Genomic DNA, 13,856 nt, shown 5'->3' with positions numbered 1-13,856 from the left:
AATATCGCAGAGAAAAAGAAAGAAAGAAAGGAAGAAAATGAAAGCTTGCTGCTGAGGAAAGAAGCAAATCTAACATATCTAAAAAACCAATCAACAACGTCACCAACAACAAAAAAAAAAAAAAAAGGAATTCATTTTCTCGGAGGAGAGAGAAAGTGCTAGAAAATTTTCCACTTTTATTTTCTTTCTCATTTTCTCGCTCAAGTGGTAGTTGGAACTGACCGATCTCTCTCTAGTGGGATCCGTACTCTCAGACAGAGCAGTAAATGCGTTTGGATCCAAGTGTCCGATACGGCTATTCCTCGCATTGGTTTTTTTTTCTGGATTCTTCGAGTTTTTGAGATCGCATTTCAACGCAGTTTCTAGCTGTCTTTGAAGAAATTTTGACTTGGAGTTTTTGAGGAGGAGAAAGAAAAACGCTTTGTTGGTAAGTGAAGCTCTCTGCGAATGTTCAATTTCTGAACTCACAAATTGTGGCTTTAGTGCTATTCCTGGAAACTTCAATTAGGGCTTTTGCTTCAGTGTTCTAGTAGCACAGTGTTTGGATTTTTTAGCCGGACGAGGAAAATCTAGGGTTTCGTGTTGAACTGCATTGTGAGAGAGTCACAAATTGGTGATATTTTTTGTGTTTTTTGTTTTTATTTAGTTATGAACGTTGAGGCTCTACATTTTGATTGGTACAACTGTTTGAATAGTTGAAGGTTTGTTTTTGCTATCATGATTCAATGTACAACAAAGACTCTGTGTTGAGTTGAGTTGACTTGGTCCTGCAATGACTGATTTTGATATGGGTATTGGAATTAATATAATTTGTTGAATATTGCTGAGCCGGCGAGTCGAAACTGAGTTTTGGTGTTTTTTTTTGTATGAAAGTGATCGTGGGCTTGAATTATTTTTATTGTTAGTGAGCTGAGATGGATAGAATGTGGTATTGGTTTTGGTACAACTGTTGTTTGATTTTTGGGCGTGTGGAGAGGTTGTTGTGGTGGTGACAATTTCGAGAAGTGTAGTTTAGGTGTCCAAGATGCCTCCGTCTCCGGCATTGAGATACTCTCCCGGGAGAGAGATGAGAGCTAGCAATCACAAGCGAGGGCGGAGTTTGGAGAGCGGATTGTTGTTCAAGGAGAAAGACGATGATCTTGCTTTGTTCAACGAAATGCAGACCAAAGAAAAAGAGAGTTTCTTGCTTCAATCCACCGATGACATGGAAGACACACTTTGTAATCTTCTATACTGACCTTGGTTCTGTAATTTGGATATATGTTATGTGTACAGTTTGGATTTATTTTTTATTTTTTATTTTTTATTTTTCCCTTAAATTTGTAAAGTTTGGTGTCTTCTTGCTAATAATGTGCTGCATTTTGCTCTGTGAATTTGAATTGTTCTTTACAGCTACAAAGTTAAGACAATTTGCAGATTTTAAGCTTGGAATAACCATTCCTGTTCGAGGAGAGAGTAGTGACCTGCTTAATGCGGAGGAGGAGAAGAATGACTACGATTGGTAGGCTGTCTTTTTTCTTATTATGAAGTTTTCAACTTTCCAACTCTGAACCACTATATAACTACTATGGTTCCATGTATATTGTAGTGATGGAATTTAACAGGGTAATAGTTTAAGTATCTTGCTACAAAGACAGAAATTCTATCATCAAGCAAAAAGAAAAGCATTTACTTATGGCCCAACTAAAGTTGTCTATGTGCGTAAGCACACTTCAAAATTGTAATTTATTAGTCTGATAATCAAGTCCTTTCATCAAAAAGCTGGAATTCCCTTGGCAAATCGTCAATTTCCTCACATAGCCATAAGTGTATAGTTGTCAATTTATTCAAATTACATTGAATTGTTACTCCTGCATGATGGTTTTAGCTGGTATCATCAATACATAAGAATGGGGTGAAGAGTGAGGTTGTGGGTTGAAGGCCCACTAGGTGTGTTTGTAACTTATCAATAAAAAGAATTCAATACATTTCACTTGTCTTGGTTCTAATGGAATTCCCGGTGTTATTGATTTTGCAGGTTATTAACTCCTCCTGATACCCCATTGTTTCCTTCATTGGACGATGAGCCACAAGCAGTTACTACTGCACCCAGGGGCCGACCTCGGAGTCAACCTATTTCGATATCAAGATCTTCCACGGTAAGTGGTGAGATCAATTTAACGGATACAATCAGATTGATTCTCTAAAAGATTTTTTAAAAAATGAGTCATTTCTTTATGCTCCATCTGTTCACATAAGACGTGTATGTTTTTGCAGATGGAGAAGAGTTACAGAAGTAGAAGGGGTAGTCCCAGTCCAAATCGCTTAAGCCCATCTCCTCGGTCTGGGAATAGCACCTTCCAGTCGAGGGGAAGGACATCATCAACACCCCATTCCAGTCCACCTCCAGGTGCACGGAATGCTACTCCATCACGGAGACCATCTACTCCTCCAAGTAAACCCTCAACACCTGCTCCAAGGTCTTCTACTCCGACTCCCCGAAGGATGAGCACTGGGTCCAGTGGTGCCATAGCCTCACCAGGGATTAGGGGAACTTCCCCTATAAAGACAAGTCGGGGGAACTCTGCTTCACCAAAAATAAGGGCATGGCAAACAAATATTCCAGGTTTCTCCTCTGATGCACCTCCCAATCTTCGTACTTCTCTGGCTGATCGACCAGCATCGTATGTGAGGGGTTCCTCACCAGCATCCAGAAATGGTAGGGAATCTACCTCAAAATTCAACAGGCAGTCAATGTCTCCAACAGCTCCTAGAAGCATCAGTTCATCTCATAGTCATGACCGAGACAGATTTAGCTCTCACAGCAAAGGTTCTGTGGCATCATCTGGTGATGATGATGTAGACTCTCTACAATCCCTTCCTGTGGGTAGTTTGGACCGAGCAACTTCAAGGAGAGTCAGTGCATTATCAAATAACCGGACTTTGGCCTTTTCAAAGAAACCAGCTAGAATAGTGTCCTCAACATCTGCCCCAAAAAAATCATTTGACTCTTCCTTTCGACAGATGGTATTTTTTTTTTCTTCATTTAATTCATTTAAAATTTTGTCTGTCATTATCGGAATTTGGCAAGTGAGCATCAGATGAGTTGACAATAAGAATTGTTCTCACGTATGTAGTTGAGATCGAGTGACAAAACATAAAGGTTTAGTAACCTCAGATTGGTTGGCCAATATGCATAAAATCTCATACTCTTAACTTCAGTGTTTTTTTTTTTTTTTTTAATTTAAAAAAAAAAAGAAAAAGAAAAAAGAATTTACTATTATGCAGTCCTTTTGTTTGCTAGTAGATTTCTGAGGACTCCCCCCTCCACCCCCCCTCCCCTCCCTCTCCCTCTCCTTTTCCTCCAATGTTTTTTGCAGTGATATGTGGTTGTGTACTCACCCATGAAGACTTGTCAATTAATATTTAACAGTAATGATATCTGATAGGTTTAGTAATTCAATGTTTGTGCAGGATAATAGGAAAAGTCCTCAAAATATGTTCAGGCCACTCCTATCTAGTGTCCCCAGTACCACCTTTTATGTTGGAAAAGCAAGTTCTACACATCGTTCTCTGATATCTAGGAATTCCTCTGTTACAACAAGCAGCAATGCAAGTTCTGATCAAGGTACAAATGCTGCACTTGATACTGAAGGTAGTGACCACAACCAGGATGATGCGGCAAGTGAAAGTGGGAAAGTTGCATATCCTGATGTTCATGAAGAAGTGTTTGCCTTTGATAAGATGGATGTAGTAAATAAGGATGTTGGGCATGAAATGCATAATGTTCCACTTCACCTACAGCACGGTGGCTTTGATAAAGGCCCTGCAGTTGAGTATGATCATGCTGAAAACTCTATTCACCATGGTGTTGCGATGGAAATCCTTGCAACTTCCGAAGTTTCTCAAGTCAAGGCTGAATCTTCGGATGTTTTTATTCTTGAAAATATGGAACTTTGTTTAAAGTGTGGTTCTAGATATGTTGCTGATGAAGTGGAAGCAGACGTTAAACTTTGTCCAGAATGCTGTAGGAAAGACAAACTTTTGAGTGTCATAATTCCAGATACAACAATTACTGTTGCTGAAAACTCCTCAGTGATGTCCATGACATTTTCTGAAGAAGAAAAACCTTCTGTTGAGATGGAGCCCCTGATGGTTGTACCTGAATTTCCACACATCACTTCTGTGGGTGAACCAAAGGTTTCCCAGGGTGAAGAGAATGTTGAGCAAGGCCAGACTTTCTGGAGTGAACAAAACCAGAATTACTCACAAGAATCTGCAAGGTCGTTGGTAGAGGAAGTTGAGCATAGACATTCCAATCAGCAAGAGATGGGCCAATCAATTGTTGGTTACAGCATGACTGATGATGGCACTGGAGGTCAGCAATTGCATCACTTTAATGACCATCCAAATTTGAAGGTTGACTTTTCAGAAGGTACAGGCATCTCCATACTGCTGAAGAGGTCAAGCAGTAGCAAAGGGCCTGTTATTCGGGGAAGGACATTTACTGCTTCTACGATACCTTATGATGATTTGTCTTATGCAAGAGACAGTGCAAACAGTATGAGAAGCTCCATTGGGCATAGCAGTTTCTCAGCATCATCCTCTATTGATTTCAGCTCTTCTAGACAAACGGAGACTCGTGTACAACGGCAATTAAGTAGCAGGAAATCGGACATGGAGAACTACAGATTTGACATTAGCACCAAACCTCAAAGCACTGGGTCGTCTTTTTCTGGATTTTCAAACCATGTTCGCCAAGGGTCAGGTCTTGCATCGAGCACACTTACAGAAGAGAACTTTGAGGTTTCTGCTGGCAATGTGGAACATGATGTGGAAATACATACTGCTTCTGAAGAACAAGTGCTAATGTCAGAATATACAGAAGCAGATGTTACTTGTACATCTTTAACCAGGACTGCTGCTGTTCAGAATGATAATTTTGAATGTAATGGTGGTAGTAGAACCATTGATGCTTTCACCTCGGAATTGTTGAGTCGTGTAGTCAGTGTTCAGCTAGAGGACGGTTCAGTAGCATCACTTCCAAATTATGAAGATCGTGCTGTTTATGAAAATGGTGAAAACTTCCCAGACAATGCTCGTGTCATGGATATGGAAGCATCTATTAGAACTTCAAAGTCCTCTTTTGGTGAGGAGCTTACCATGCTGAATAACAGTATTGATGGAGTGGATGTCCTACAGATTCCTTCTCACATTTCTTTGGTTACTATGCCAGAATTAGAAACTGAAAAATGCTGTCAGAGCACCCCTGGTTCACAGATTGATGATGCTTCTCAGATATCAAAGAGCACCAAGGGTGAATTGCAGGACTGTTCGGTTCCAAGCTCTTCACAGGGGGATTTGATTGCTCCTGTTTCAGAGCACAACACCTCCGATCATGCAGATGGCATCATTGGTAAGTTTCTCGAGTTTTATTTTTTGTTATAGTTGAGATTTTCTCTGTCATAGTTGAATCCAATTGAGTGCCAATGATGTGTTTGGTATTTCCGTTTTTGGTCTGAACATTTTTATTTATTTTTTTGTTGAGGAGATTGGTTTGAACATTGTAATGCTCTAACCAATGATGTCTATCAAACCTTAAATGTCCATAGTTGCTCCTGTCACATAAGTGAGTGTTCTGGTATCTCAACATTATTTATGTATCTTTAGACAAGCTTTGATAGACTTGTAATGAATGATCTTGATGACTGAATTTTGTTAAATAATGCTTCAGCATGTCTTGCAATAATAATGTGATAGACTACATTATCATGGTATGCACTCTGACAAACAAACAGGGAAAAAATGAAGTGTCCTATGAATGGTGGTGTTCATATGCCTAATGCCAAATGATATGATGCTATGCAAATTGATTTGACCTCATCCATTATACTTGTTAATTTCATTTACTTGAAAAGTGAAAACTTTACATCATAAATGAGGACTGCATTTGTATTTACTTTCTGCAAATTATTTGCTGATCCAGAGCATATCATGAAACCCATCTTTTCTAGTCGGATTGTTTATAGCTCCATCTCTGTTACCTACTCTTACTCCATTATGCACTTCACTTTGTGTTAGTACAACATTTATCATGTGCTAAAGCCCTATTTATGTAAAATGAGCCAGTCTTAGCTATAAGTTATCTGACAATTTTTTTAAAATATTTTTGACAGAGGAATCAAAAGTAATGGTAGAGTGTCAGGGTGGAAGTAAAGCAAGAAGTCTAACACTTGATGAGGCGACGGATACAATACTTTTCTGCAGCTCCATCGTTCATGATCTGGCTTGCCAAGCTGCAGCCATAGCGATGGAGAAGGAAAGTTCGGTCCCGTTGGAAGGTTCCCGGCCAACAGTTACAATATTGGGAAAATCAATTTCTGATAGAAAGGTTCCACGGGGCAGGACTGCTACCAAACGTACTTCAAGAGCCCAAAAGGCCAGGCAAAGACAGGTGGAAACAGATGCGAAAATTCCTTCTAATGAGACTGAGAATGATGAGAATGTGGATGAATCTTTGCCCCGCATTGTTGGGCTTCCTAACAAGGTGGACAGCATGAAGCCTCCTCCTCCTCCAAAGCTGGAATCCAAGTGCAACTGCACAATAATGTGAAAGTATTTTTTATTCAGATGGTGCTTATGGTGCCCCCCACCATGCTACTCCCTTGTATTTTAATGGTTTATGTTTGAAGGGCTGTTTGAATTACTGCCAATTGGTTTCTGATGATCCAATTAATTTGTAAGAAATGCCATGTTGTTTTGGTGCCGTAATTGTAAAGTTTTGTTGTCGTTAGGCTGATATTTAGTGAGAGGCACTGGAGGTTTGTGTTCGCTCCAGCAGCCACATTCTTGTTCTATTTGGTTCCAGTCCTCCATAAGAGATGTGAACGAAATGAGAAATCCCACTCATTCTTATTCATTATGATTGTGAAAATATATCTTGATTTAATTAGCACTTCCTAGTTGAACAAGGCAGCATTATTTGCCTACTTGTGTGAAACCCTGTTAGAGCAATAATGGATGTATAATGCGAAACAATAGCAGTAATTGGTTAGTCTACCAAAAATGACTTTTTTTCTCAAGGCACTCATATGCAGTTGTGCGTGTGCTATTTTCTTCTTTTTGGGTGTGGTTGTTTACTTTACTAAGTACAAAAATGGTTCTAATAATCCTTTTTTTTTTTTTTTTGGTAGAAGGCTCTAATAATTCTCTCTCTTATAACTTCTTTGAAGCTATACTGAAACAAGGTTTTTCACTTTAACTTCGTGTTCTCATTCAATTTTTTTTTTTTTAAATATATTAATATTAGTATTATGCTTATGCAATAAACAGATCAATCAATAATTATATGTAAACTAGTATATAACCCATACTTATGCACAAGAATGATGAATTGTAGTGGTGCTATTAATGTTAGTTTGGGTAATTAAATATATAGGACATTAGTTCGATCAGGACATTAATTCGACCAAAACATTTGGAGATACTAAAATAATTTTTCCTTACAATTTTAATGATATTGATTATACCAAATTTCTCATTACATTACTATTATGTATACTAACTTGTAACCCCATGCTTATGCATGGATGTACTTAAAAGATACACATTAAAATGCATAGTATAATTCTTACTTATATAATTTAAATATTATTGATAGTCATTCATATATATATTTTTTAACTCTTTAAAAAGTCTTGTAAGAATGTTATTAGATAGAAAATATAAATTGTCCATTTTTTAAATATTTTTATGTTCATTAATTCTAGACTCTTTGGTTTTTGTACACAATAACTTACTTGAATGGAAATTTATGATATGTTCACATATTTGATTCTAAAATTAAGAAATAAAAAAATCTCTAAAAATAAATAATTTAGGACACATGACGCAAAATTGAACTTCAATTATAGAATCTAATTGGATTTTCTCTAAACTTTACCTATTAATATATATATAGATGACTTATAAATTTGAATTATTTTTAGTTATACAAAAAATGGCTCATAAATATAAAATTATTCAAACTCTCTCTTTCTCTAATTTTATATATAGCGTTAGATATATAATTATGTTTTTTATGATTTATTTATATTGGACTCATCGTTTTCTACACTAAATTAACTCATTTGGCACAAAAATTAAAATTTTTTGATTAGATAGGACACACACACACACACACACACACACACACATATATAGACGACTGTAAGGACGTGGCTTGGGTCCCCAGTCCAAAAGATATATGGACCTTAGTCCAAAAAGCCCCAAAACAATGAATTTGTAGAGAATGAGTTGGAAATCTAGGTTCTAATGAGTTGGATAGTTATTTTCGTAGATTCAAATGACAACAAAGTAAGAACAAGTAGCTTATATTTAAAGAAGGTCGTCCTCAGCCCAGTCCAAGGAGATCAGTCCTTGCTTGTCTTCCGGATTAGGTTATCAATCCGGTCCATATTGCTACCGTCCTCTCTTTCTCCATTTTTTGGATCCTTTACTATCAGGGTCTCTCCTTTATTTTATACTATCCTTTTCCTCCTCTTTCCACCTTTCTCGTGTAGATTCAGATTGGTAACCCTGATACTTGTCCCATCAACCCCTTCCTAAAGTCTTTAGGAATAACTGTAAGGCTGAAAAGTATGGTTCTGTCAGCTGCAGTCTGCAGAGCATTCAATGCCGTGGTAGCAGCCTTATATTAGATATTTTATAGCTCTCCTTTGTCCTGTCCCTACTTAATACTTATCTTCTTCCCTAGAATGGTCCGGAATATTCTTTTGATTGCAGACTATGCCCTCTGTCCTCGACCTTGCCTAGCCGAGGAGGGATTCTTCCTCGTTTTCCTCCTGGGTGGCTCTAATCAGATTTCATTTCTTCTCTCATTGGCACAGACCCCTCTGGAAGTGTTTAACGACCTCGGATTAGGCCCCTAGCCCAACATATATATATATATATATATATATATATATAAATATGGGCTTTCTGGCCTTTCACAGCCCCTCGAGATCCTTCGTTCTGACTCCTCAGGAGGAAAGGAGGATGTCGATGTGATGATAGTTCCTTCGCGCCCAATTTTCATCACCTCTGACTGTACAGATTTTATTATTTATTATTTATTTTTTTATAATTGACCAAGTCACGCTCCTGACATTTCAATATACTAGGCGCGCCTTCATTAAATTCTTGCAGCTCCATGTTCCCCACGTTCCACGACGTGATGAGAATCCAACAACTAAGCATTTTATTGGAAATTGAGCGGGATTTTTCTCGCTTGTGACTTTCTCTTTGAACTTCGAGCAGGATAACTCCCACTAGGTTTCGCCTTCTATATAAGGCGCCTCGGGGGAATCATTCTTCTTCGCTTTACAAGTCTTTGAGTCCTCCAGAAATTTCAAACTCTTAAATCTTCGGGGCTTCCAAAGGACCTAACCAAGATGGTGATCAAGGCCTAGGGGATGAGATGGCCAGGGATAAAGGCAAGGGTGAGGAAACCAAGCCCTCTTCAAAAACCAAGGATGCTGCTAGGGCCTAGGATGGCGCAGTCAAGACGAAGGAAGCAGAGGCCAAAGATGTTCCTGCCTTTCAGCCGAGCAAGAAAGAAGATCCTCCTTCTCCAGCCAAGGCCCAAAGCAAGTGCAGATTGCATCAGATTTTTGGTGCAACAAAGTTTGGGTTCCAACCTATATCATGTGTGCACAAATGTAAAAACAATCCAAGGTTGATCGAGCAAATTAACAAGAACAAGGATAGGCAAGCTTTCTGTTTTTCAGCCTTGATAGCTGAACATCTTGTAATTAGGAGAAAAATGATAAATAGGTCTCCTATTTTTCAGTCTTGATAGCAAAACATCTTGTAATTAGGAGAAAAATGATAGATAGGTCTCCTATTTTGTAGTGGAAGTTTGCCATTATGCATAATGTACATTTCCTTCATCTAATAAAAAGGGTTTGCACTTTTTTCATCGTGAGTCTTTCTTTTCTCTGCAATAACTATTTTATGAATGGTGGCATTGTTATTTTTCCCTCTAATGGGACTTAAAATTGATGATGTTGTTAGTGATGAAAAGTTGTCACCTTGACTTTGCAAAAGCCGACAGTAGTGCATGGCTGCTATCTTGAGTAAATTAACTTCGTAAAAAATAGTAAGGAAAATAACCGTGTGCATATATCGCGAATAGTGCAATCCATCATAGAATACTAAATCCAAAGCAAGTGATCTGAGGGGACCATCACGTACTAAGGTTCTATTTGAACACTTATAAGAGATATCAGCGTGTTAATTTCCCCAAAGCACCTGGTCCGAGGACTGTAGGCATGACTTTGGTTCTACTTGAACAATTATAAAAGATGTTATAGTGTTAATTTCCCCAAAGCATCTGGTCCGAGGACTGCAGCCATGACTTTGGTTCTGTTTGAACACTTATAAAAGATGTCATTGTGAGAAGAACAATGCATTTGCACAATGGACAAGCATATGTTAATGGAAATTTTCGTTAATAATGATACATTTTCAGGAGATACTAAAACCAGCCCCACTTTGGATCCCTATTGATTTGCAACATCATCAATATGTATCCTCCTGGACAAAGGATTTGATGTAGTGAGACCATGCCAGCTGATTTTCCATCCATGTTTTGTTTCTCAAAAAAAAAAAAAAAAAATTAAATGGGGTTTCAACAAACTTGGCCATCAAATCAGTGAAGGCTTCACCCTTCACAGAGACGCGAGACATGTATTCGATATAGAAAGCCCCCAATATCGTATCCTACTTGGCAATCCTCCGCATAGCATGCATCCTTGCCAAAATGGCCTCCTTTAATGGTCGATCTCCTATTGCATCGCCTTGGTATGTTGAGCGTTGAACACACTAAAACACCAGACTCCCCACAGACGGTGCCAATTGTAAGGACATGGCTTGGGTCCCCGATCCAAAAGATATATGGACCTTGGCCCAAAAAACCCCAAAATAATGAATTTGTAGAGAATGAGTTGGAAATCTAGGTTTTAATGAGTTGGATAGTTATTGTCGTAGATTCAAATGACATCAAAGTAAGAACAAGTAGCTTATATTTAAAGAAGGTCGTCCTCGGCCCAGTCCGAGGAGATCAGTTCTTACTTGTCTTCCGGATTAGGTTACCAGTCCAGTCCATATTGCTACCGTCCTCTCTTTCGCCATTTTTTGGATCATTTACTATCAGGGTCTCTCCTTTATTTTATATTATCTTTTTCCTCCTCTTTCCACCTTCCACATGTAGATTCAGATTGGTAACCCTGATACATGTCCCATCAGCCCCTCCCTAAAGTTTTTAGGAATAACTGTAAGGTTGAAAAGCATGGTTCAGTTAGCTGAAAAACATTCAATACCTTGGTAGCAGCCTTATCTTAGATATTTTATAGCTCTCCTTTGTCCTGTCCCTCCTTAATACTTATCCTCTTCCCTGGAATGGTCCGGAATGTTACTTTTGATTGCAGACTATGCCCTCTATCCTTAACCTTGCTTAGCCGAGGAGGGATTCTTCCTCGTTTTCCTCCTGGGTGGCTTTGATCGGATTCCATTTCTTCTCTCATTGGCACAGACCCCACTAGAAGTGTTTAACGACCTTGAATTGGGCCCCTGGCCCAACATATATATATATTTATATATATATATGGGCTCTCTAGCCTTTCACCCCTATAATGATTTATAAACTTGAATTTTTTTTTAGTTCTATAAAAAAAAAAAAAAGGCTCATAAATATAAAATCATTCAAAAATTATGTTTTTTTATTTTTTATTTTTTTTATTTTTTATGATTTACTTATATTAGACTCCTCGTTTTTTACACTAAATTAACTTATTCGGCACAAAAATTAAAAAAAAAAAAGATTAAATGGGACACATGTCGCAAAATCAAACTTTAATTGAAATCCAATTTTTACATTGAATTAACTCACTTGACACAAAAATTTAAAAACTTAGGTTAGATGGGACACGTAGCGCAAAATTAGACTCTAATTGAATTTCAATTTGAAATCTAATTGAATTTTCTTTCATGTTTACCTATTATTATATATATAGATAATTTTGAAAATCATTATTGGACCCTACATATACAATATCAATTCATAATCACTGTCCGTAAAATTCTACTAAATACAACACAATATAAAAGAATAAATTGGTTTAATAGTATCTCCTAAATTGAATGGTGATAGGTGCATGAGATCGTTTAGCTCAATTACAGTTTGTTATGTTCAAGATCTTCACATACAAAATATCTAAATATAAGCAATAAAAAAAAATATATACTCATTTGTTCAGGAAAAAAAATAACAATAACAATAAAAATCTAAATAATTTAATTTGTATGAAAAAGCTTCTTTTTTTATTTTTTTATACAAGATAGAAATTCTACTCTAACTAAATCTAAGTGTATATGTGTGTGAAGCTTCCTCTTGAAGACTTGAACCTAACCCTTGCCCCCCTCCCCACACTCCACAAGCACTTATACTTGTGGAGTGACTAACGTGCTAAGGGTGTGCGGTGGTAATTTACATGAAAAGCTAACAAAGGCAAAATCTAGTTTTGGACTACTCATTTTCTAGACTGAATTAACTCACTTGGCACAAAAATTTAAAAGCTTAATGAGACACATGGCGCAAAATTAGACTCTAATTAAATTCCAATTTGAATTCTAATTGGATTTTCTCTCAGTTTTGACTATATATATATATATATATATATATTAAAAAACAATAGTATATATATTAAATATCTTTTTTTTATACATATATATTAAATATCTAATATATGAAAAAATAGGGATTGTATAAACTTCTTACATAGTTACACTTTGCCTACGGTTCAACCAAATTGAGTATACACAAAACGTAAATTATTGAAGAGTCGGTGCAATTTAGTGGCGGCTCCATTCATTTTTTATAAGAGGATCATTCAAATTCATGTTGAAAATGTTGGCAATAATCTTTTTGTTTTGGGATCTAGTTCACGAGTGCCCTTAAACATTTGTTAATGGACAATTTTAGGAAATATTTAATATCACTTTCAGGTGAAATATAAAAAATTGTCAAAAAAATTAATTGATTTTTTCTTTTCCCATAAAAAGTTTTTAAAAATATTTCATAAATTAATGCCCTTAAGGCATTTGTTATCTTTTTCCTTTTGTAAATAATATTTTCTTATTTTATCTTGATCATTAAGAAGATAAAATGAGATATTTTCTCGTAACCCATGATCTGAAGAAAGAATTTTCAAGTTAATAAGAGTTCTCTTATCAGAAATTTATCCATAGTACTAGAAAAAGAATAACTCTATTTGTTTTCGAAAATAATACTTTCTAGAAAATGAGTTGTTTTTCAAAAAGTATTTTTTATAAAACTATATTATTTTTCTGTATTTGGCAGCAATCTTAAATGAGTTGAAAAACAATCTCCTAACTTATTTAGCCTGTTGTGAGATAGAGTTGTTTAAAAAAAAAAAAAAATTTGAATGGAAAACAAACTTTAAAAATAAGTCATACTCTTCCTGTTGACCAAAATATAATTTTATTTTGGTTTTTTATTTTTTTTATAATGCTACCAAACAATGGAAAATACTGGATAAACTATAAGTTCATAGGGCATATATATTGAAGTTATTAATTATTATTGCTAAGATTATTATTATTTTTTTAAGAAACAAACAAACCGCTAAGCATACACATTATTATTGCTTATAATACTTTAATTTATTATTTATTAGTTTTTGTGTTTACTCTTTTCAAAATTTTTTATTTAAAAATTCAATTCAACTTAACAACTTCTTGATTTTTGTAAATTTTTAAGAATTTTTTTTTAATTACTCAATTAAGAATTCAACATAATAATACAATCATTAAAAAAA

The 13,856-nt window shown here is 36.2% G+C and overlaps 1 protein-coding gene across 1 annotated transcript; it reads left to right on the top strand.

Moving 5' to 3' along the window:
* LOC126718248 (uncharacterized) lies at window positions 1-6,898 on the top strand. The gene is made up of 7 exons (XM_050420359.1): window positions 1-427; window positions 906-1,220; window positions 1,393-1,501; window positions 2,018-2,138; window positions 2,257-3,006; window positions 3,454-5,395; window positions 6,156-6,898. Exons 2-7 carry the CDS (start codon window positions 1,025-1,027, stop codon window positions 6,590-6,592), a joined length of 3,555 nt encoding a protein of 1,184 aa, XP_050276316.1. The 5' UTR covers window positions 1-427; window positions 906-1,024; the 3' UTR covers window positions 6,593-6,898.
* The last annotated feature ends 6,958 nt before the right edge of the window (window positions 6,899-13,856 follow it).

Source organism: Quercus robur, chromosome 3, assembly GCF_932294415.1.
Source record: "Quercus robur chromosome 3, dhQueRobu3.1, whole genome shotgun sequence".
NCBI lineage: Eukaryota > Viridiplantae > Streptophyta > Magnoliopsida > Fagales > Fagaceae > Quercus > Quercus robur.
Note: the sequence above shows the minus strand (reverse complement) of the source record. Positions and strands in the feature narration are given on the sequence as shown.